At 40.7% G+C, this 25,598-nt stretch overlaps 1 protein-coding gene across 5 annotated transcripts in view; it reads left to right on the top strand.

Annotated features, from left to right (window-relative positions):
* LOC124615405 (calcium-transporting ATPase sarcoplasmic/endoplasmic reticulum type) overlaps positions 1–25,598 on the top strand; it is a 92,421-nt gene that overhangs the window by 32,046 nt on the left and 34,777 nt on the right. For all 5 annotated transcript variants that reach the window (XR_006979789.1, XM_047143279.1, XM_047143288.1 and 2 more), the window contains exon 4: positions 23,681–23,763. Coding sequence is in view for 4 of the 5 variants with exons in the window: in XM_047143279.1 (XP_046999235.1) it covers positions 23,681–23,763 (83 nt within the window). In the remaining variant the exon portion in view is untranslated. The remainder of the gene's footprint in view (positions 1–23,680; positions 23,764–25,598) is intronic.

The following is a 25,598-nucleotide window of genomic DNA, read 5'->3' as shown; positions in this document are numbered from 1 at the left end:
TGTCATCTGGTGGTTTTTCTTCTTAGTGTGCGGTAAATGCATTGACAGTCCCTATACAGCCGGTTGTGTAAGCTGTCGCATCTGTGCCCAGGTGTTTCACAGATATGATGCATTGACTGATTCTCTGCAGTAGAGGCACCTTTCTTCCTCCAAAACAAATGACGCGGTATATGTGAAGCGCATTCAAGTAGGTGATTATTTATCTCGTGTAATAGGTATCAGCAACAAAAGGTAGCGATTAAAGAGTACATAAAGATCCGTGAATCCTAAAGCTCCAAACTGAAAACGGCGTATCAGAATGCGAGAAATACTATCGACAGACACTCTTGTAAATATACTGTATTAAATGATTGACGAACATAGTGAAACAAAATCTAAATTCAGTTTTGAAGATCAATTGTGTTCGACAAATTACACTGGTGTACAAACCTTTCAGATGAAAGTAACTCACACATGATGTACGGCTGCCAAGTAAGATACCTCGACGAAACTTGGACCATATATAGAAAGAACTGCCACAGGATTTACATAAGGTAACTGAAAGGAATACCCAATGAGGCGAACAGAAATTACACTTGGTCTCACGAACAATAATTACACTGAAGCCATTGCGATTTAGATAGTCCCTGCAACATTACATTAGACGGGACTTGGTTCATAATAGGGCGTGTGGCCACTACCAGAAGGCAATGCATACTCTGTGATGTGCTCCCATGCTGGCCACAATGTTGATAAAGAGTTGTGGGAGGACCTACCATTACTCCAACAGCGTGGTTGACAGTTGCTGGATGACAGTCGGTGCACGTGGCTGTCTCCCCAACGCATCCCACAAGTACTCGATGGGATTTAAGTCGGTGAAACGGACAGGCCAACCCGTTCGCTGAATATCCTTTCGTTCCAATAGCTCCACCACATTCACAGTTCGATGCGGTCGCGAATTGTCATTCATAAAAATAAATTCAGGGCTGAATGCACCACTGAAAAGACGCAGATGGAGAAGGAGTGCAGTGCGACAATAACGACGACCAGTGAATGTACCGTGTTCAAAGATGTGGAAAGCTGTACACCCATGCGACATTATGATTTCCTCTTTTCCCCCACCCCTCCCCCCAGCGGGCGCCCCCCCCCCCCCCCCCCACACACACCATATCAAATAACTTCGTAAGTGCATTACATGTTCCCACCTCTCGTCATATGAGGGTACGTAATGCATACAGGAATATTATCGAACATGGACCAAAGTAAAGAGGCATAAAGTTACTTGTGCTTACTGACTTCCAAATCTCTGAACACGATATACTCACCGGTCAATGTTATTGCGACACTTTACTATTCCTCCGTGTGAAGTTCTTCGGGGGTGCAGTCGGCCCTGATTTTATTTTTATTGATACCAATGCGTGACTGCATCTAATACACAGGTGCGGGAGCTCTTGGAACGAAAGGACATTCAGCGAATAGATTGGCGTGCCCGTTCCACCGACTTCAACCCCATCAAGCTCGTGTGGGATGCGTTGGGGAGACGTATTTCAGCGCGTCCACATGCACCGACGACCATCCAGTATTTGTCAACCATATTGGTGGATTGGAACGTCCTACAAGAACTCCTTACTATCCTTGTGGCCAGCATGTGTACACGTAGCGGAGCATACTCTGTTGTCTGGAGTGGTTTCACTCCGTATTAAGAACCAAGTTCCGCGTTTTATACTGTCCAGGGTATCGTCATAAATCACTGTGGCTTCATTGTAATATTGTCTGTGAATAAGTGTGTCATTTCTGTTCGTCTTATTGCATATTCCTTTTACTTACCTATAGTACTATAGCACTTCTTTGTATGTGTGTTCAAGTTCCATCGATCTCTGCTACTCGGCAGCAGCACATCATGCGAAAGTTACTTTCGTCCTTAAGTTTTGCACACCAGTGTAGTTAATAAAAGAACCTGAAGCTCATATTAAATGCAATTGATGTTTATGATTAACATTGCCATTATGTGCGATAACACTAGCGCGACTTAATTTTCATAGAACAAAACCCTTCACCTACTGCTGCATGTTAATCTCCTGTTGACGAATAAGGAACCAATCTTCAGTGTCAAGAAAATTGTCTGTTTCCGTAAAGCAAGTCCCACAAAATAATGAGCTGAACTCTCAATAGCTGACAAGGTAGCCAACAGGAATGGTTTTGTCGGAAGAAAAGTGAAAAAACTCCGCAGGCCAACCAGCAAGACGTCGGCAAGCGTAGCCGGCTCTCTGTTGGACGGGAGTGGCTGTTGGCAACGCAGTCCCTGCTCGTAGCTCCGGTGGCCCTGGACGATCTCCAGCGCTAACGTCATTCCTGCTGCTTTTACGCCGCACTCACTACATTAGCCTTGAGATCGGACGACCCTGAGCTTGCTGAGGATTAGATATCGACCGTGTAGTCCTGTTGATCTACGTGATCACTACCGGTTTAGATAAAATATACGAAGTGTGGCTAGAAACAAACCGGACTAGTACTGGTGAAACAATAAAACGAATGCAATAAGGCTGAAAGTCGCGTGGCCTGTCACGTGACTCTCGCTCCGCCTACTGCTCGAGTTTCATCTGCCTCCTGCACTCAGTCTGCCCGTGGCGTCTGTTTTAAGTAGTTGACGTTTTGTCTGTGCGTCGGAAAATGTTGAGTGTACAGAAAGAACAGCGTGTAAACATCAAATTGTGTTTCAAACTAGGAAAATCTGCAAGTGAAACGTTTGTAATGTTACAACATGTGTACGGCGATGATTGTTTATCGCGAACACAAGTGTTTGAGTGGTTTAAACGATTTAAAGATGGCCGCGAAGACACCAGTGATGACACTCGCACTGGCAGACCATTGTCAGCAAAAACTGATGCAAACATTGAAAAAATCGGTAAACTTGTTCGACAAGATCGACGTTTAACAATCAGAGCAGTGTCTGAGTTAACAGGAGTTGACAAGGAAAGTGTTAGGCAGATTCTTCATGAAAGTTTCAACATGAACAAAGTGTGTTCAAAAATGGTTCCAAAGTGTCTCACAATTGAACAGAAGGAACGCCGAAGAATGATTTGTTCTGACATCCTGGAAAACATTGAAAGTGATCCCACCTTCTTACAAAATGTTATTACTTGCGATGAATCGTGGTTTTTTACTTACGATCCCGAAACTAAACGCCAATCGATGCATTGGAAAACTCCTGGTTCTCCACGACAAAAGAAAGCACGAATGTCAAAATCGAAATTCAAGGCAATGATGATTGGTTTTTTTTTTTTTTTTTTTTTGACATCAAAGGGATTGTGCACATTGATTGGGTACCAGAGGGACAAACAGTGAATCAGCATTACTACATTAGCGTCCTGGCTACCCTACGTGAGCGAGTACGGAGAAAACGGAACGATTTGTGGAGAAAAAAGTCATGGATCCTTCACCAAGACAATGCCCCAGCTCACAGTGCGTTGTCAGTGAAGACGTTTTTGGCAAAACACAACATTCCCATCTTAGATCATCCACCCTACTCACCTGATTTGGCCCCCTGTGACTTTTTTCTTTTCCCTAAAGTCAAGTCAGCTTTGAAAGGAACTAGATTGAGACTGTTGAAGCAGTAAAAGAAAAAGCGACGGAAGTAATGTATGGACTTACCGAAAATGATCTGCAGCATTGCTATGAACAGTGGAAAATTCGTATGGAGCGGTGTAGAGACCGAGGAGGAGAGTACATTGAAGGAGATAACATGAAATTGTAAATAATTGTAAATAAATGTTTTTCCAGCATCAGTCCGGTTTTTTTCTAGCCGCACTTCGTATGTATATATCGTTGAAAACTTACCCAAAAGGGCCCGCTAACAAGGGGACGGTACGAATTTCCCTCCCCGATTTGATTCACAGTGACTGTGTAGGGTACGATGAGAACTTCGACGCAAGTAAACAAGAATTCGCAACTCTCAAATGTTTTCGAGAAAATAGTTTGAAAATGTTTGGCGTGCTGTGTGCTTTGTATGGTCTCTGGTTTCCGCAGCCTAGCATCGTTTTACGTCATAAACTCGATGTCTCTGAATCGAATCTCCTTGCCGGTATTTCTTTTATTCTCAATGTGGCCCGCATCTCGTGTTCGTGCGGTAGCGTTCTCGCTTCCCACGCCCGGGTTCCCGGGTTCGATTCCCGGCGGGGTCAGGGATTTTCTCTGCCTCGTGATGGCTGGGTGTTGTGTGATGTCCTTAGGTTAGTTAGGTTTAAGTAGTTCTAAGTTCTAGGGGACTGATGACCATAGATGTTAAGTCCCATAGTGCTCAGAGCCATTCTCAATGTGTAAGTAATCAATATTTAATGCTTATTATTTTTTATAATATTTATCCTGAAAAAGAGAACTTTTCGTAAAGAAATTGTAAATAAAAAGGATACACGACAGCATTCAATCAAATCATTATAGTCATATATTTTTTATTATTGTATCTATACTTGTATCCATTACAACGTGTAGCCCACGGACCATTGCACGAATCAGAATGATACTGATTGTTGAAACATGAGGCACAATAATTATTTCGACATGCAGCACATGTAATCAAAGCCAAATTTTTGTATGTGGGTGGTTTTTTTCACTTTCCCTTGCAAAAAAAAAAGCTTCTCGGTTACAGTGTGAAACTGCTTTCAATTTTTGAGGAAGTCTGATTTATCAGGGCAAAGAGTATAAAATTAATAAATGAACGCATAATAAATTTGTTGTTAGAATTAAATAGGAATGAAAAAGAAATACGACAACGAGATTCGATCCAGAGACATCGCGCTAATAAACCTAAGGGCCTACGCTCTCGGCTTCGGACTCCTTATACGTAAGCACCCCCAAAATTTTCGAACTCGATTTCCTCGAGAAGGGGTAACAGTTGCATCTTCTTGTTTGCATATGTTGTGGGGCCTTGACGTGCCCTACACACCCAGCCGACGTGAATCAAAGTGGTAAGCGGAAGATCGTACGGTCCCCTTGTTAGTGTCCATCATTATGCCGATGTTCATTGGCGAAGTAGTTCAGTGCTTGTTGAAAGAAAATTGGCCGCTTTGCTTGATTCTTAGGTGTACTCCGACATGGATTGTTCAAGGATGTTTATTATTGTGCATATTTTCTGTTCGCTTTTAGCGCTGGCTTAAATGTGCATTGTCTTAAAGGCGAGTCCAGGCATAAATACTATTGCTTACTTTTCAGTAGTAACACCCTTGACGCGAAGAACAGCAATCGTACAACGGAATTTATGTTGTGTAGATGCCAAACTCTCTCTTATGGCCCTACTAATTCATTTAACAATTGGGTGCAACTAATTTTCTTCTTGAGTTTACATATGAAAAAATGCCGTAGCGGCTCAAAAAATGACTTCTGAGAAGTACATATCTTAAAGTTAAATTCATTATTTTTATTTATATTTGGGCATTGTGTTAGCCTACGCTGTAACATTTTTTTGGACTAAGATTTTCAAATAGCAAAACGTGCATTACCGTATATAGAGTACATATCATTGCTTTCTGATTAAAGAAGACATTGTGGGAAGTTTTGTTGTGAAGAACTAAGAGTAAAGTTTAACGCAGTTGTATGCGACCAATTTGCGATAAAATGCGCCATATGAAAACAGCAGCTTGCGGTGAATGGTGCCTGGAGAAACTTTTTTGCGTTCAGGTTTAAAGTAACCAAAGATGTGTTGACGTGGTGTAGAGAATGTTTGAGGATACTTAAGCATTGTAGACTGTGGTGGCTTATATACCGACGAAGCGACCTTGACAAACGGCAGATTTTTATGCCGACGCCTGGGAAAGAGCATGTCGAAAACTTCGAAACTGATCGGCAGTTGGCATACTACCGTCATCCTCACATACGTTCAGTGGTGGAAGGACAGTGAAACAACTACCCCACATTGTGTTGGACGTCCAGACTCGTCACAGAATGCGAAGGTCGGAGGTTTCCCCGCTCTTGAAAGCAAGGCAGGCGGCCATCTGTTGCAGGTTTGACGGCAGAGTACATGCTGGTGGAGGCATAAATTTTAGAAGCACACTATTCAGCTCATGTATTTGAACATGGGGCTCTGATAGCGATGTAAAAAACCGACTGGTTAAAATCGATACCAATATTTCAGTTCTAAATAACTAGTGTTTTCTCTATTTTTTGATCTCGGCTACAACAGGTGTTTATTTTTTACTAATGACCTAGTAAAAAAAAACGAAATATCAGTTAGCCATCAGTGCTAAAATTTTTCGTTTTTCAATAAACTGTTTAGGAGTAATTTTTATTCGTAAAGTTTGCATTGGTTGGAAATATTGCGTTACTGGGAAAAGCGAGCAGTGATATTGTTATAACAATGCCGACAGAAACGAGCAACAAACACATGATATAAGAATTGGTACAGCATTGCTGACAGTAATGTCCCTGGTGTGTCGTGGCTTAAGGTATGCGTGTAAGGACAGTGTGCAAGGCTTGCTCTCACTTGGCCTATATGGTAGTTTCTCGCTGTCGTCGCCGGACATCGTTCTATTGAAGAATGGCACCCACCCAATCTGGAAATATTTTTATATAGTGACGTAGCAGTGAAGTACAATGCTCCATTTCCTTTAAAAGAGTAAAGACTTTGCTTCCATTTTAATTAAATAATAGAAGGTGAAGGAAATTAAGGGATCAATAATAAATTAAAAACTTAACAGTTCATTCATAGTGTACGATAAAAATAGAAAGTGGCTGATCTGCTGCCTGTGTCTACATAACATGCCTTTATCTACTTATAGCCCTTGAAAACGGACAAATTAACACGAAAAACAGAGTTCTTCGACACCCGTTAGCGCTGACTATTCGTTATGCTCAAATTTAATCGTGAGTTTTGAACTAAGTTTCGAAAAATGGGACTACATTACATTTCGTGAAAAACAACGAACGTTGTATGAACAAAGTTTTTTTCTATTTGCCTACTTAATTTACAATTTTTATCCTATGTTTCCTGACATTGAATATTCCAATCTTTGTTAGATTTCTACGTTCACTGCAGGAAGTAAAAGGAATAAAAAAAACCGAAAATCGGTTGGTTCAGAAACAGGTTATTTTGGGCAGTGTTAACATGTTAAACTAGCATGAAAAAGGTTTGTTTCAGTGATAACCGCTGTCCCTAGGCTCCGGAGCATACGACCCTCGCATGTTCTCATGTCAGTTATGGTGGCAGGGGGCATGGGATCGTGGAGATTGGACACTGAATCAGTGTATACCTGTCACCTGATCGGATGACTCAAGTTTATTGCCCCAGGCCGACGTTCGTGTCTGCATGCGCTGTCATTCACGCCAACGACTGTTCGAAACGCCACGGGATAAGACCGGGGGGGGGGGGGGGGGAGGGGGGGGGAAGGAGGAGGAGGGCAGTATTATACTACGAGTGACAGTCACCTGGTCTTCCATGGTACCTGTGGTAGTAATTGAAGGCACTGTAACAGCTGTGGACTACGTGCTCATTATTGACGACCACCTTCATCCTTTCATGCTTTGTCAGACCTGGGTATCGTCAAGAGTGCTCCGTGGAAGAGTGATAGGACCGCTCTTGTTATCTGTATACATAAATGGTCTGACGGATGTGGGCGAGCAGCGCTCTGACCGTTTGCTAATGTCGCTGTAGTCTGCAGGGAAGTCTCGTCGGTGTGTGGCTGTTGGATGATACAGAATGATGTAGACAAATTTTCCATTTGGTGTGATGAATGGCAGCTTGCTGTAAATGATAGGAAAATGTAAGTTAAAAGATATGTATACGGGAAGAAACGCGTAACTTTAGAATACAGTTTTGGTGGTGTACTCCTTGACACATTCACGACAGTTAAATATCCAGGAGTGACGTTTCAAAGCGACAAGAAATGGAACTAGCACGTTAGGTCGGTACTAGGGAAGGCGAGTGGTAATTTTTGGGTATTGGGAGAGTATTGGGACAGTGTGTATAGAATAGGAGGGAGACTGTTTTAAGTACTGCCGTTATGTTGGGATCCCCACCTGGTCGGATTAAATAAATACAGTGAAGCAATTCAGAGGCGTGCTGCTAGCTTTATCATAAATTTGTTCGAGCAACACGCGATTATTACGGAGATTTTTAGTAAACTCAAGTGGGGAACGCTGTTGAGAAAATTTAGAGAACCTACGTTTGAGGCTGACTGAAGAACGATTCTACAGCCGCTAGCTTACATTTCACGTGAGGATCACGAAGACGAGAGAAATCAGGGCTTGTACGGAGGCATTTAGACACAGTCGTTTTTCCCTCGCTCCATTTGCGAGAGGGACAGGGAAGGGAATGGCTAGTACTGGTGCAAACTACCCTCCGCCACGCATCTTTGATGGCTTGCGTAGTATGTACGTAGTTGTCCTAATTATGGCGAGGGAATCTTCCAGCAAGATAAATGGCAGTGTCACAAGGCCAGAATCGTATTACAGTGGTCTGAGTAGCATGGTAATGAACTCACGTTGACGTCTCGCTACTAATTTCGTGATCTAAACCCGGTTGAATATATCTGGGAAGTAGTAGGCGCCAGCTGTGGGCGGCCCGATACACCACCTTTAATTTACGGGAATTGCTTGGATATACTCGCACGTAGACATCTGGTGCCACATATCTCAGGAAACCTACCAAGGGCTTGTTTAATCCGTGGAACACAGAACCGTTACTGTATTGCGTTACAGTGGTGGACCCAATATCGTTTTAAGCAGGTGGTCATAATGTTTTGGTTCATCTGTATTTGATGCGTTTTGTTCTCGTATTTCTTCAATACGTTAATGGACATGCTGCACCAGATACCCCTCTTCGACATAGTTTTCTTGGAAAACTGTAACTTTAAAATACGGTTGTTCTCTCTGCTCTCTCCCCTTTTTTTTTTTTTGTTATTTTCACTCCTTCATTGAATATCGGATGGTGTGCTATGACAAAGTGGCGATTATATTTCTTTGCCTGAAGCACTCTTAGAAAGCCTGTTTAATTTGCCCATAAGTAGCTATGTTTACGGGGATAATTTGAATCGGCGTGGTAGTTAACAAAATGAAATGTAACTGCCTGAACGAAAATTTTCTGGTTGAACAAGAAGCTGAGACCGAGCGAGGTGGCGCGGTGCTAAGCACACTGGACTTGCTTCGGGACGACGACGGTTTAAATCCGATTCCGTCTATCCAGATTTACGATTTCTATTATTTTCTAAAATAGCTCCAGGTAGCTGCCGGGATGGCATCTTTGAAAGGGCAAGCCCGACTTCCTTACCCATCCTTCAAACATTCCGGGCTTTCGTGCTCCGTCTCTAATGACGTCCACGTCTGTGGGTCAATCCCTAACCTTCCTTTCTTCCTTCCTTCGTTTCGACCCTGAGTCGGTATACAATTACGTCTACATATGTATTCTGCCACCCCTTCTACACTACATTGTCCATAGAATTCTAGTCAAAAAAACTATCGGAATCGTTAGATAGCTGCTTTACATGCCGTCTAAAATTTGACTTGAGCCTCTGTAAGAACTTCAAGAAATATCGAGCGTGTCTTTACAGATATATAGTCATTATTTTAAAAACTTTTTTTATTACAAGAAGTCGTTTAATGGATGTTTCACCTGTAATTTCAAGTTCAGTTCCGTCATATTGTTGCGAATTCCTAGTAGTTTGTGAGAAACTCTTTGGTGTAGATATTTATCACCGTAGTCGCTGCAGTTATTTTATGAAAAATAAGCTGCTTTACTGCTCCCACACGTAAGCACAGTGTTATCATAAAGATCAGTAACATTGAAAAGAGGTAGTATTCGTTACTGCTTTTTGTATTATTAAGGTCTCTTAGTGGATCAGCTTCTGCTAAATACTGTCGCAAACATAAGTCAGCAAAGTAATAAAAATTTTCTGTCTTTGGTAACTTTTTGGTATACAGCCAGTATTGCTTTCATTATATTATTACTGCGGTGATTTGACACTAACTTGTATCTCTTTATGTACATAATTTCAATTTCTGTGATTTCCAAATCAAATTGTTATGCATATACAGTCCATTTGTACATGTTACGATGTGTTTTGATGAGACAGAAACGACACGTAATTATCGAACAACTTAATTCTCAAGTCACTGTACGGACGATAACTCAGAACTACTATTAATCGACCTTCTTTTTATTTCGATGTATTGGCTTCTGGGTCGTGCCCAGTCAGCCATCTCAGTAATTGAAAGACGATACGATACCGTATTTGAGACGATTTTCTTGTAAGTTATGATGATACGAACGTAAGGACAACACAACACCCAATCCCCGAGCGGAGAAAATCTCCAATCGGCCGGAAATCGAACCCAGTCCCTTTCGGTTAGCAATCAGCCGCGCAGCTACCGAGGTGGGCAACAACTGACTTGAAAACATGCCCATAGCTACATCTATAGACACCAAAGATATCACATGGCAGTAAAATTTGAATCTCAACAATCCCCCTCAATTTTTACAATTACAAATCAAGAACTGAGTCTAAAGTTCGTGGCTTTAGGATTGAAGTCCAAGTCTTTCGACACATTTCTCGTGCTGTGGTGGAGGAAGAGCCTTCTTCAGTACATCTGTTATTTTCTGTTGGCTGACACTCCAGTTTCAGCAGATACTCCTGTAGACATGTAGTATTAAGTGATATTTTATGTGTGTGTGTGCGCTTAGTCTTCGAATGAAAAACAGGATTATGTGCTAATTTTACAACTGATTGATTGTTATTGAACAGTTTATTTCCTCTACCAAGGTCCTTGATAAATTTTGACAGGCGAATTGCTTCCTTGTAAAGAAAACAAGAAAACTAATTTCTACTAAAGGTTGCTGCCCTAACGAAATATAACAAAATTATTTTCTTTTTCCTCAGCTTGTAGCTGAACGGAGTTTTCGTAGGTGCTGTCTAAGGGAACCCATTTTGACATTTTGGTATCGTTGCTAAAGTTTTTAGCAACTGTGAATAGAACACAACAGGAAATAATCATTCTGTAATACAGTGACTGTTTTATGTTGTTTAATTGAGGACATATTTTGTAGTTTATCAGCCCGTGAATCGGTAATGCGTGGATGAAAAATGTGTCAGAATTGAAACGCTCTAAGTGCTGTCACTGTACGAATGGGTGGCTTAAGCGTAAAGGTCAAAGTAGCTGTAGTCTGTATATGAATGCGAGCGTATTTTGCTGCTGTATTTGCCTCTCTACACAAAATTGAATTATTTGTCTTTTCGGGTATCTCTTCAAGGATGTCGTTGAAAGATAATTACATTTTTTTTTATAAATACACGGAGAATTTTCATTCGAAAGCAAATGAAAGTTTACGTCTCGGAAACCGGTAGTTATTGTTAATGAAGCCCTCGCTCATAACAAACGGCGTTTGCAGTGCGCTGTAGCTGGTGCCATGTAACGTTTCCTGTCCCGCTGTAACTGTCCGTGTCCGGCTGCTGTGAGCCTCGCGTTCGCGTTTCTGCTTTGTATGAATGGAACTCCAAATGTTGTACCTCGATTTAATATGATATCGGCACAGAGTTGGCTTTAAATCTTGCTAATAACTGCACATTTTCTCGTGAATGGGAGTAAATGTTCGAAGCATTTGCTTTTTAATTTCAGGGCCACCTAAATGAGCATTCTTGAGTTGATATCGTTTCGCTGAACATCTGCAAACGTGCGAGCTATGAAATGATAATAAGTAAGATTAGGAACGTCCAATCGACGAGATGGATATCCAGTCGGGAGTTTGAATTAGAGTTAATTCGTGTCCGTTGAGGAGAAGAGTCCAAATATGTTTTGGGGAGCGTGGAGGGCCACCTCTGATTCTGCGTAGACTGTTTGTGCATCTCGTCAGGGGGAGCAGTTCTGTGGAATCTCAAGAGATACTGTCAATTATTTTATTTCACAGTCAGTGATAGCTGCAAGTTTTTGTTTTGTTGTTATTGCAGAAAATTCTCGTTAGCCTTTATAAACTTTCTAAATAAGTATAAGAACTTGGAATTTTTTCTCATAAATTAAAACTGGAAGAGACTTCCTGGAAATTTGAGACGATTGTGGTATAAGGAGAAACATGCGTCGAGAAAGATAATGAAACAGTAAATCCAATGGATTAAAATTTGCACCAGCAGTAAATCAAATTTTTCCTTTTATTTATTGTCAGTGATTGGAAGTCGGGTGGTTCCAACCGATGTCAAGTTCAGACAAGGCACTCAGTCATTCCCGTGAGCATATGACACGATACGAGGGAACTGTAAAAAAAAAAATTTCTTAACAAATTTTTAATTACCATAATATTTTCAAGAAAGAGCACTTGTGCTGCCACTGAAATGTCCAAAATCACATTTCTGACAACTCAATTTGCTCACGAGTATCCATTGACCAACACTCATTGAATATTGTATCGTTACGAAGTCCGTTGTTGTTTACTTACAGGGAAAGGATTTCCCAGCAGATGAGGTTATTTGTCGATTAGGGATTACTATTGCACGTGGCTGCCGTAGGCATATTAAATTTGGTAGGAATGCAAAATATCTGAAATTGCATCATGATAATTTGTCATCGATAATGTATAATAAAATCAGTTCTTCGGTGCGTACACGTGCCCTTCTGCGGGTTGTTTTAACTTCTGCTTTGTCCTGGAATGTTCTGATGTCTTGTGGTTTTCGCAGATTTTGCTTCAGCGCGACGTTGAAGCAATATGCGCATGTTTAGTTAGGAACTTCTGACGAATGGCCTTCCTTTGGTCTCACGGACTTTACTATAGCTAACAAGTTATGCATTGAGACTACTGTGCTCCGCGAAATGGGTTGAATTGCTCAGCTTCTCTAAGAATAATCTAATCAGTGACTTCCTTAGTGGTAATCGTGTTTTAATTTCGTTTTTGTCTTGCGATGTTTACATTGGCGGCGATTAATCAGTTCAGTAACACAAAGCATTACTTCGTAAAGCGACGTATACGAAAATTATTAATCTAAAGAATACAAATACGTAGTGCTCCATTCCTTAATGTCTTTTCTGTACTTGTTGCTGTTACTAAAAGCGGATTATCATTTCTTTACACGGGCGTTATCAACGTTTTAGTAATGGTAGTCACTCTTCGTGTATAGTAGAACCAGACATAAACAAATTATTGAATAGATGCGTCGAAGTTCTCTGTGTGGTGAAAATCATCAGGATCCAATCAACTTCATATAAAGTGAATAACATGGGACCAACGATTTGTGCCTTTTTTCCGAAAGACAAGAACATTGGCCGCTTCGTCTTTGTAACATGGAAAAAAACTTCTTAAAATGACGTAGATGGATTACGTTACATCTATATTCGGTGGCCCAAGAGATGTGCGAATTACATTTAACGCACTTTGCATTAAAAGACGAAGTCATGGGACACACATCCTTGAACTATCAGTGAAAAATCTCTCTGCTAGGACTGTGTGATTCCAGGTTCAGATAAAAACCATCAAACATAACCAATGTTTTGTCGGACTGTGGTTTGCAAACTGATATTTTCTATGACAAAAAAGCTAAACTACTGCAGTTACGTGTCAGTCACTTTTATTTTTCCACACGAAGCGTTTCGAGGACTCTCACCTACATTTGCAGGTGGATCTGTGGTTTACGTTACAGTTTTGTTTGCTTGATTTGGCCACTTGTCTGTTTTGAACTGCCTTGTTCTAGAAATGAGGTATAACTTAGTTATTTTCGTCATAGGGCAGTGGAATTACTAATTGTAAACTGTAAATAAAGCTACTTAAAAGATGGTTCAGCAGAAAGAGCTCTGAGGGTCGCTGTAAGTACATATGTTCATCAATATTTTTAAGTGATAAGACTGGAAAGATTTAAACACTTATATAAGCGTTATTTGCATCTTTAATATGCTTTGTAAGCTGGTACTGTTCTTTGGACAACAAGGCACTATATTTCTACATCTGTAGAATCCCTGGACTGTTTGTCGTCCTTAAGACATACACCAGAAAACAAAAATAAAAAATACTACAGAACGAAAATAAAAAGAACACACTGTAAAACAATTGACGTAAAAGTTTTCTGGGTATGGTACCGCATCATAATGTATAAAACTACTGCTGCTGGAGAACAACTACCGTTTCGGCCACGGTTGCAGCGGCCTTCTTCTGGAGCTATTGGTTTCGAAACGTTGGTTTTCCTCCATCAGCAGTAATTTTATACATTATGACGCTGTACCATAACCAGAAAACTTTTATGTCGATTGACTCTGGCCGCGGAAACCTATGCAATTATGTGGAAAACAATTGTAAAAGAACACATTAAGCAAAGCACAATAAAAAAACGGGATGTCAGCCACAACGGAGGAGATATCAACTGCCGATAGTAGTCCGTCGGTGCCGATCTCTAGCTTCATCCTCCACAGCTGTCAGCTCCACTTGTTTAAAGATTGTTAGTAGTCGATCCTTCCGTCACGTCGTTGGACGTCCAGCGGGTTGAGAATGGAGAACTCGGTTAGGGAACGATCCATCAGCTCGAAAGATGCGACAAAACTACTGTAGCCTCCTGAGCCAATGTGTGACCTCCTAAACCACTGCTATAGGTCTTCTTCCGTTCTTCGTTCCCATTTACCTTCCATTGTATCGTAGACGTGCCCACAGATCTTTCGAAGTGCCTTCTTTTCGAAGGTACAGATTGCTTCTTGAGTTGTTGATAACGTCGCCCAGGTTTCACACCCATATAGAAGTATCGGCCCTGCTAGTGTCATATGCTGCTGAATCTTATTCTTCTGTGATATTAGACAATAAATTATTCACACTAAAAATATGCTATTAGCGTTTTTATTTTAATTTAATGTAATTTTATTTTTTATTTGGTGATTCACTTCTTTCGTCGCTTCTATTTTATTAGTCAGTGTGGATCGCAGGCACTTGAATTCTTGAAGTCGTTCAAATGTACTCGTATGCCTGACATCATCAGTGGAGGGTAGGAGAGCTTGATGACATGTAACATCGAAATATTTTATCATCGTTCACTACGAGCTCAATTTACTCCGCATTGCTGACAAATCGGGACGTATCATCCTATGCTTGCTCCAGGGTGTCGCCAAGAATGACAGCATCGTCAGCATATTTGTTTCCACCTTCTCAGTTTCTCTGATTCGACAGCTGTTACGGCTTACTTTTTCCAAGGCCAATTTTAATAATAATGGCGCCAATGTTCTTCTTATCTCAATCCATTTCGAATACTGAATGATAGCGATAGTAGGTTGCCGAACCGCACATGACAAGTCGATTGAGAGTAGCAAGCTGCAATATGTCGGATATATTTCGATGGGATGTCAAATTTCTTTTGACGTTTTCCATAACATGGAGCGACCAACGCTCTCATAAGCATGTCGAAAATCAGTGAAGATGTGTAATTTTCGATCGACCTATCAGCTGCCTCAAAGTACTTATGTGATAAAGAGTCGACCGTCCAGAGGCGAAGCCAGATTGATGGGGCGATACAGTTCCTTCAGCCAGTGGTTTCATGTAGTCGAGGAGCAGCGTTGTAAAGACTTAATAAACAATTTCAAGTAATGAAAAACTTGGATACTTGTGTAGCACCACGCTTCTTGAAGATGGGACATATAATTGCTGCCTTCCATTCTGCGAGAATTATTTCTGCCGACCAAATGATAGATATTAATAGCGTCAAGGCATCCATCAGAATTTCATCTCCCAAGCGGAGTATCCCAGCTGTGATACCAATACGCCCGGAATCTTGTTGTTTTGAGGGCCTTTACGCAACACTGTTTTCATCCTCTGATGGTTCAGGGACTTTCACTGTATGAAATTGGGCTTGCATCTGAGTTGTCATCGCTCTTGGAATGTCATGATTCAGCAAGTTTTCAAAATGTGTTTTTGAGTAGATTTTTGCTTTGATGGTACCACTTCACCAGGCTCATTTGTTAGAACCAACGTATGACGCCGGCAGACACCTGTGGAAAGTCTTGAGGGCTAGAAAAAGAAGCTTGTGACGACTTTGATTCTTCATCTGCCATGAAGACACATTCATGGTATTCCCGTCTCTTCTTCTTCTTCTTCTTCTTCGTGAAATTTCGGTCACGCCTGGCCTCGTAATAAACTATTCCTTGCGTCTTCCGACAGTTGTTCTGGCCATTTTACCCTCTTCGATGATCTACTCTCTACGGGTTTCTGACATTTTTGGGCGGGAGCCATTTATTGGTGAAAAGTATGCTGACAGCGACTCTTAGGTTTCTTTCAGCTGGAACATCTTAAGTAGCTTTATTTATTGTTTAAAAATTATAATTCAAATTCTATAACAGGATAACAAGTTCGAATTACAACTTACTTCCAACGACATACAGTTCAAAACAAACAATTGGTCGCAGCTAGCAAACGAAACTGGAAACCAATCATCTGACTGAAGATAATGATGCAAGTCCTCGAAACGTGTAGTGGGAGAAAATGAGTGACTGACGTAGATAAGTGTTTTTGTTTGTCTTTTGTGACATAAATCAATGCACGTACAAATACAGTTACACGGTTAAACTAGGGTTTTAATTTAAAAACAAGAGGCGTAAACAGTAGTTCTATTTTTTCTTTGCTGCATCTATTTTGTGGAGCTGTTATGGCTCTCAACAGAGATGGAAAAACAGCACGGAGCACATTGGCAATTTCTCTCTCCTCGCGTACCTTTCAGGTATCTTTCCCATTGAACGCAAAGCAAGAACTGTGCTTGAATTATTATTATTATTTTTTTTAAAGCGGTAATTCAAAGTAGTTGCACAAATCAGTGGGAAAGCAGGCCATTCAGTTACATTTTGTCACCACTGAGACCTGCAAGAAAAAAGTACCGTTAATGGACAAAAAAGATCTAGGATGGCGACTGTGTGTTACTCATCGGTTACTAGAGATTTTATGATCTCACGTGTTTCAAAAATTCGTTCATTGGAGGACAACTGTACTGCAGGAAAAAAGGTCGATGTACGTCCAGCGGACCATAACGATTAGGAACTAAAGGAAGATTTTGTTTGACACAGTAAGCTAGAGACAATAGTGAGCGGATTAGGAACGGCAGGAGTTTTTTACTAACGTCGTGGACTTAAGAGTTTAAGAATAACGTTGTTACAGTACATTCGCAAATAATATGTCTAACAAAGAGTGCCTTGTGGCTCTTTGATGCTATTTGCCGTCTCTTTTTCAGTTATATATGAGTTAATTTCCAACTGTACTGATCGAACAACTTCACAACAGCGTGACGAATAATTAGGAATTAGATTTGTGAAGAATTTCCAGGATTATTTTCATACACATTGTTCTTACACGTTGTACTTAACAACGAACTTCCGTGAGAAACGAATTGATCGATCGTGACCGGCGCTAACTGATGCCGGTTTCCAGTTTGAAGATTGGTTTGATGCAGCTCGATACAGGTTTTAATTTAGTAATCCAATGAAACGAGGACTTTTCTGTCTTAGCTACACGCTGAAAACTTTCACAGTTTTGATATTTTGTTAAATATTACTTTGACTCATTTATGTGTTATATAGAAACACCTCAAATTTTCACTTGTATGCTCTTGCATATTATAATGCGATGATTCCCGAATTTCGTAGAACGGAGATATTTCTACGGCGGTTTCCATGCAACTTAGCCACTTTCCAACCACGTAGCACATAATCACTGACACAACTTTCGTTGGCAGTTTTTCTAACTGCTGCTGTAATGTGTAGAAGTTTAAGTAAATTAGTAGGAGTCACTTTATAGGCCCGCTGTTATTTTTTCTAGGTGAATAGAGACATTTATTACCCACGAGTAACTGCGTGAAAAAAGGTGTGGCTGTCATCAGATTTGTCGTTCACTCTCATTTAGCACCTGACTGCAGCGTCCGTACAGTTTGATACGCGAATCTGCTAGGCTCCAACTGGGCACGTATCACGCATTTATTCTCTTAAAGAGCCCAGTTTAAAGCGTTACGTTGCACCAGACTAAGAGGGTTGCCTTCTGTCAGAGACTGACTAAAGGCACTAAGAGACCAATGAAAAACTTCAGCATATTATACAGCAAAAAAAGAAAAAAAACTGGAACGCAAGTCACCTTATAGCCATATGATGTGTACAACTGATGATAGTGAATTTGCAGACTGAGCATTATAAAAGATGGAGCGAAGAAACATGCCGCTGGAAAGATCAGGTCGTGTAGAGTTAAACTTTTTAAAGCAAGTTTGATATCTTTTATGTTAGTAATATGCCTACATGATTATCGTGTGAGATGCTAATAGAATTGTAGATGTCTCTGTAATAGCTCTCCAAAACGAGAAATGTTATTAAAAATTCTGGTTTCCATATTTCGCTGTATATGTTTCTGAAGTCGACATGTACCATTCAGATTTTTTTCCGAGGAACTACGCCTATTAACAAATTGCTGTTCCTTGTACTGTATAGCCCTCTTCGTCCCACTTTATTCTTTATTGCTTGAAAGTATACCAGTCGGTCGATCTGACCCACATACATGTATCTTTGTAACAGTTTCATTTGTTAATAAGCGAATTTCCAGTTTAAGGCGTGCACATTCTCTTTCCTGTTGTTTTTGGTGGAATTCGGGAGTTGACTATTTAATTACAGTCAGATGATTTTGTTGAACATTCAGGAAAAGTAATCGTACTGTAATGCCGCCGCAATTGTTAAGACTACGGATTCTTCTATTGACCGTACTACCGAATTGTATAGTTCTAGCCATTCTCTTCGCTGGGACTCTTTGTCGGCGGCCCCTCTGAGATAATCCAGTGAATGAGCAGGCTTCCTGCGTCGACGCACTGTAAGCCCCAGCACGTGTTAAAAGTGATCAGTCGGCTTCATGTCAGCAGATAGAGCAGACCATTTCATTCTGTTGATTCTTTCCCCCTGGTGTTAATGGTCACTAGCTTTGGACTGCACGGTCGTGCTTTATTCTCTTGCAAGACTAACATATCATCGATGTGAACTGTAGAGCTGGACAGTCCTCAAATTACCACCGATGGGCATGACAGGCGCAACGTCCGACATCTGTGACTGCGGCACCTTGCTAAACCGTGAGGATGCTTGCCCGATTGCTGGGTGTCGATCATCAGGTTCCAGACAAATCCTGAACTTGCCGATAAATAGAACCCTCAGTCATTAATACAGGTTTCGAAGCAAGTGTTCTCTTGCCTACTTCGGTGCTGGGAGGTTTTACTGTTGTTGGTAATGGATGCGTAAAGGCCAAATTCACAGTGTACAGATATTTATTTACTATTATTGTCAGCCGGCCGGAGTGGCCGTGCGGTTCTGGGCGCTGCAGTCTGGAGCCGAGCGACTGCTACGGTCGCAGGTTCGAATCCTGCCTCGGGCATGGATGTGTGTGATGTCCTTAGGTTAGTTAGGTTTAATTAGTTCTAAGTTCTAGGCGACTGATGACCTCAGAAGTTGAGTCGCATAGTGCTCAGAGCCATATTATTGTGAACACAACTCTCCAGTTGACCCCAATAGACGATGCACAGACCTGTTGCAGTCTCCTCAAGTGTATCTACGAGCCATAATTTGTAACTATGTCATCAGCTGGCGATAATTGCCAGCAACCATTACGGCGCGGTTGGAGCTGAGGCGATACGATACGCGATGCGACACTTGATACGATGCAGAAGCAACTCACATCGGTGGAACGCATGGAAACAAAATGGAAGCGGCGTAACAGGTTCACGCTAGGACGACAGGGATATAACACCGATACGCATCATACCGTAACAGGACGTGCTGGTCGCTCCACGCAATTCGTATCGCACGATACACCGGGAATAAAATTTCTCCCTTGGATGGGGCGGGAGGAAACTTTTAAATTTGAAATGGAAACCCCTATTTATTTTTTTCGGATTCTCCATAAAAAAGTAATCAAGTTTTGCCTGAAACATTTTTTAAACCATTGACAGATGGCGCTGAAATCGAGAAAAATTAAAATTGGGGAAGAATTTTTTTTTTGCAAAATGTATCCTACCCGCCACAGTTTTTGATGGAGGGACGCGGAATGGTATTAAAATCTCGTTAGGGAACTCTTCACAATTGCGTTACTCATCCTACTGTGGCGCTACCGTGGCCAAACTGCGAACTATGGCTCAGAATAAAGGTCGGTGCAATGCAATCAGACGTCACTTCACTTTCAGATTGTAAAGCGTAAACCTCAATTGACGAAAGTAAATTATTCTTTAGCGAAACATGGCTCACTATCCTCCTACAGATGTTGATATGAAGTTAATGTTAGGTGAATGCCATAACAATTACGCTGAAGCTGCGCAATTGTATGTGGATAGGACGCGGCGGACCAATTCAGTGGCTTCCACGTTCACCAGACCTAATATCTACTATTTTTGCTTGTGGGGTTAATTAAAAAATATTGTTAGACAGACAGCCCACAACCCGAAATGATATGGACCATCGCGTTCGAAGAGTGTGTGCAGCCACACCACGGGATGTGCTACTCAAAACGGGGACAACTTTCGCAAACAATTGACTTTATGCATTGAAGCAAATGGGAATAATTTAGAACAATTTCTTCGTGGCCAATTTCATTAATGAGGCACCCTAAATTGTGAGAGGCAAGGGGACTCTCACTAATGAAGCACCTCATGGGAACATCATTCTACTGTGGCAATGTCGTTGTTCCTGGGTAACGCTAAAAGTAGGATACAGTACATTTTGTCCAAAAATAGCTTAATTTGGCGTAACGAAAATATTGGTGCACATTTTTCATCGATTTGACGCCTCTTTGTTGTATAATTCTAAATATATCAGAGTTCTTCCCCAATTTTACTTTTTTCTCAATTTCAGCGCCTTCTGTCAATGGTTTAAAAAAATGTTTCAGACAAAACTTGATTACTTTTTTATGGATAATCCGAATCCGCAATAAAAATGGGTGTTTCCATTTAAGATTTAAAAGTTGCTTGCGCCCCACCCAAGGGAGCAGGGGCTGGAGTTCATGTGTAGTATCATTTGATGTCCCGCCTTGAGCTTACGAACTTGTCTTAACTACTATTTTTACCCAATGTATAGTTTTCGAGATAATCTCATCTGAAACTTCAGATGGACCACCCTGCATATTGGCTTTGGGCATTCGAAGTAGTTGCCGACTTTTAAGTAATTCATTCAGTAAACTACAAAGTAAACCTATACAGCAACACATAGTGATGTTTAGCAGACCATTCTGGCAATTTCCTCTGTCTTATCGTGGCGACTGTGACATCGGACATCACAGCATGGTGTCATTTAGTACTCACCAGTCTAGTATTGAGCTCACTTCGGTACACAAACAGCATTGTTCCCATCCATGATTGGAGACGCAACATTCTCTATGGGACTTTTTCTGAGACTACATTTTTATTTACGCCGCGTTGGTACCACAGGGTTCTCCCAGTCTGCAGAGGAACGTCTTCTAGCATCAGTGGAAGGCGGTTTGTTAGGAGACTGCGATAGTTAAGCGCTTTGAGTGTTCCATATGAGCTGATGGCTCACTATCCCACACCACACATTTACACACCACGGTCACTGATGTTCCACCTGACGAAGCCAACAGGGATTGTGGACAAACCAGTAGCACATAGTGCGGTGGGCTTCCTGGCTGATAGGTAAATGTGGCTTCATTACTAAACAAGTGCATGATACGTCTGAAGTATCCTGTCTTAACGCCCAGGCAGAAGTTAACATGATTCTCATAATCATTTTGATGCAGCTCTTGATGGAGAGCGATATGACAGGAATGGAGCCTATGTCGATAGAGAATGTGTAGGACTCGGCCTGTCTGATGCCACTTTCTCGTGCGATTGCGAGGGTGCTAACTTGCGGATCAACTGCAACTTATTTTGTGTGTTACATTGTCTAGTCGATACGCTAGCACTTTTACGTTAATGGTTGAAGAGGTTGATAAATAATTGCAAAGATGGTTGATACCTATTGGCATATCATGTCGCATAAACCGTGCAACAATGAACTGCATTCTTCCTATACCCACCGTACACCATAAGCATGTCTGGCTTTTTCAGCATTGGTAAATCCTGTTGTCCACTCGTGACCTAGTGCTTGGACTGTCTCACTCTGACCAGCAAGTCGCAGTCTACTCAAGGCAAACATAACATCATAGTACCTAGCAACTATGCAGGTTGACTGGCACAAACAAGTGTCGGTGTGGAAACTTTGCAAAATACGTTCTCATAAAACTCGCACTAGAATCCTGCAGCAAACACCACTGACATCCTAATTTACCCGACTTTATTTTTCAATGTCAATAACCTTTGTTCCATATAAAAAAAGTGTATTATTGCACAAAAAATACACTTTCTAAGTATTATTACATTCTGTTGATTGACTAACAATATGAGCCCCTGACTACCAATGCATGCTGGGAAAAACGCTCAACAGTTATACATTCCATTTCCGCAATATTAGCAGTGCAAGCCTTAGTTGATTCACCCTGTATACAGTGCTCTTTTTGTGACGGGAAGCGCCGGTACGCCGTACCTGTACCTCTGACAAAAAAACAGCATTAAAAATAGCATTTTAAGATGTCTAAATTTCAAAAACAAAAAAAAAAGAAACAGTATCGGTTACTCACCGTACTGGCGTCCCCACACCACCAATTCCTTTCTGCTTTGTAAATATGCCATCATCAGTGCTTCACAAAATGAGGTTCTATTAGGAATTCTCGTAAGGCGGAAACAATTGTCGACCGTTGTTATTGGAAAGCGTGCATTTTGGTGAAACTGGCGCTTTGTTTGTTAATCACCAATCAGGTGATGGAATGGTGAAGACTTTACGCTCTTATTCGAGGGGAGATAATCCTCATTTAGATTTGCCGCTGTTGCCCTAAAGCCCAGTAGACGAAAAACCTTAAAACGCCATTATCCTTCCCTCATCCTCGCTTCTTCACCTGTACTGCTGCTTCGCCTCTCTTGAATCGAACTGTTAGCCAAGCTTGAAGAGAAAAGTGACACTACTTCACACATTTGTATGTGAATAAACCTACATAGAGCGGCTGCGGCCTGTTATCTAGGCTATAGATTTTGTAGTTTCATACATCACTTCTGGCAACAAAGTCTCACTCATAATTTTTCAGTGACAGTACTGTTTAAATCTTTTGCAGGAATACTCAGCTTTCTCTGACGGCTGAAACAGTATAATCATGAATTCTGATTACTGTCGCAGCCGTAGGAGCTAATAATAAATCCCTCGTGTAGAATTTCTAATTGTTAACCATATTGTAATTAGTGTATTAGTCGTAACATAGTGGAGATGAGGAAATCAGAAACCATATGGTCCAAACGTCTAGTGTTAGTGTTCTTTAGAAGTAAAACAGCAGTGATTATAAAATGTTTCCTTAGGTCTCCCTCTCCCTCCTCTTTGTCGCCATCATCCTCCTCCTCCCATTAGTAGCACTTCCGAAAAGCAGAGGAACTGCAGAAATTAGGTCATTTGAGTTGAAATCAGTACAGCGCTTAAAGTACTATCCCATGCAAAATATCAGGTATTTCAATACCTCATTGTACAAATACTTTGAACAGCACAGCGGTTGTCTTGCACGTTAGCTTTTTTTTTTACATGCCTGTAATTACTGGTTTCTTAGGCCATTAGCGTCTTTCCTCCAGCATAAATTTAATTTTGATTAAATAGTATGTTGTGGCACTGTTAATCCAGTTTTGGAAATTACAATTATTTCCATGATTTGCTCCATAATTTTTTTTGTTTGTTTCAGGCAAGTCGATATGGCAGTTGGTATTAGAGCAATTCGACGATCTTCTAGTTAAAATTTTGCTGCTTGCAGCCATCATATCATTCGTAAGTATTTACTTCATCACAAGTAAAAGTTCGACTTTAGTTATAATATAGAAATAGTACATGTTCATCCACAGCCAGTTTAAAGCACAAGCTACTCTAGCGGCCTCTTGCGGTGCCAAGCTGAAGTGCACCAGAGGTGGCAAAGCACAATAAAATTTAAAGAGTCTTACCAAGAGTCTAAGGAAAGGCAACTAGGTCACGTGTAATTTCATTCAGGTGATTGGGGGAGGGGGATGGGAGGTTGGGACCCAGTGGACCCCCTCTTTGGCTACCTCCTTGGCCTGGTGTGCACCGATTTGGAACAAGTGCCACACAAGTGTCAGATTTCATTCAGGAAGTTATCTGCCACGCTGATCTAAATCGCTGCCTGTGAGTCACTAGTGATATTTTGAAACACATGTGAAACCACTGTCATTGTGTTCAACATGAATTTGTACCAAAACTTCTGCTATGCATATGGAAATGGCATGATAACAAGTCAAAACAGACATGCCAGCAAGAAGTTAAATGTTTGTGGAAGGAAGTTAAGCTGAATTTCACAGACAAGAATTCTCTTAGTGATCATAAAATCAAGAGACTGGAAAGCTACACAATCACATGGTTCAAGAGAAGGCACAAACAATGTCGTCTTTCATTTGCAAAGTAAGTAAATGTCCAGTGACATTTAAAGTGTATAATACACAAATAAAAGGTCCCTTCTGTCCGTCCATCCAAATACTACACAGTGTTGGCATATTTAAAATATTGTTATTAATAAAATGTTAAAATAATTGTTTAATACACTTTCTAAGTAAAATGTGGTTTTATTAAAGTGTTCTTATCAATGTTTACAACAGCTAAAATCTTACTCATTTTTACATATTTACCTGGGTTCAATTCCCAGCTGAGATGGAGATGTTATGATATGTTATCTGCTCGGGGGACTGTTGTTATGGACACACACGTTATGGGAGTCATATAAAAAGCCATACGATCATTTCATTTCTCATGTATCAATTTTGAAATATAATAAATTGTTGGGAGGAATAGCTGGAGCTCGCAGTTGATGGGGTGGAATGATAAATTGTGAGTAAACCATGGATTACAATTGGATGGCAGAGAAACATTGTGGTGTAAGTTAAAATAGCTACTTATTCAAAACAAAGGTTTTGTATTTGACACTACAGAAAAATCAATGAACCATGTACAGTAACTTTATTGAAAGTTTTAGAGATTGCCATACACCACTATGCACCATAACAGATAGGTCGTGGTATATTCTGAACAGCTGGATATCTCAAAACTGCAAAACATTCACTTGCGTGACTTTTTTATCAGCCATCCAATTATTACAGAACTTTTTAGAATGGCAAGATGGAACTTTCACACTCGTACATTTATCTTGAAGTTGAATGTATTAAGATAACATTTTTGAGTTCCAGATACTCAGTCTCATGTTCTGTGTTAATAATATTGCAACTAGCAGCTGAAAATACTACTGGCATAATTATGGATTTGTTGAAATTCAATCAGAATGGTGGCTTCCGTGTAGTCTTTCATAATCGAATATGTAAAGGATAAACTGTGCTCATGGATCTTGCAATTTCCATTAAAAACATTTAAATGTAATGTTGTCCATGTTAATATCAGTAGCTTTCAAGAAAATTATTAAACATTAACCCTCAGGCTACCAGTACAAAATGAAGTTTGGGAACCCTTTCAGCACCACCAAATAGTATCTGATCAAGAATTCAGGGGAGTCTAGTTTTTCAAAGCCACTCATCATTTGATTGTATTTCATTCTGGTTATATCTTGCTTTCTGCCAGTCCATGAAAAATAAATTTGGTTTATTTAA

Source organism: Schistocerca americana, chromosome 1 (genome assembly GCF_021461395.2).
Source record: "Schistocerca americana isolate TAMUIC-IGC-003095 chromosome 1, iqSchAmer2.1, whole genome shotgun sequence".
Taxonomy (NCBI): Eukaryota; Metazoa; Arthropoda; class Insecta; order Orthoptera; family Acrididae; genus Schistocerca; species Schistocerca americana.
This window is presented reverse-complemented; position numbering and strand designations above follow the sequence as displayed.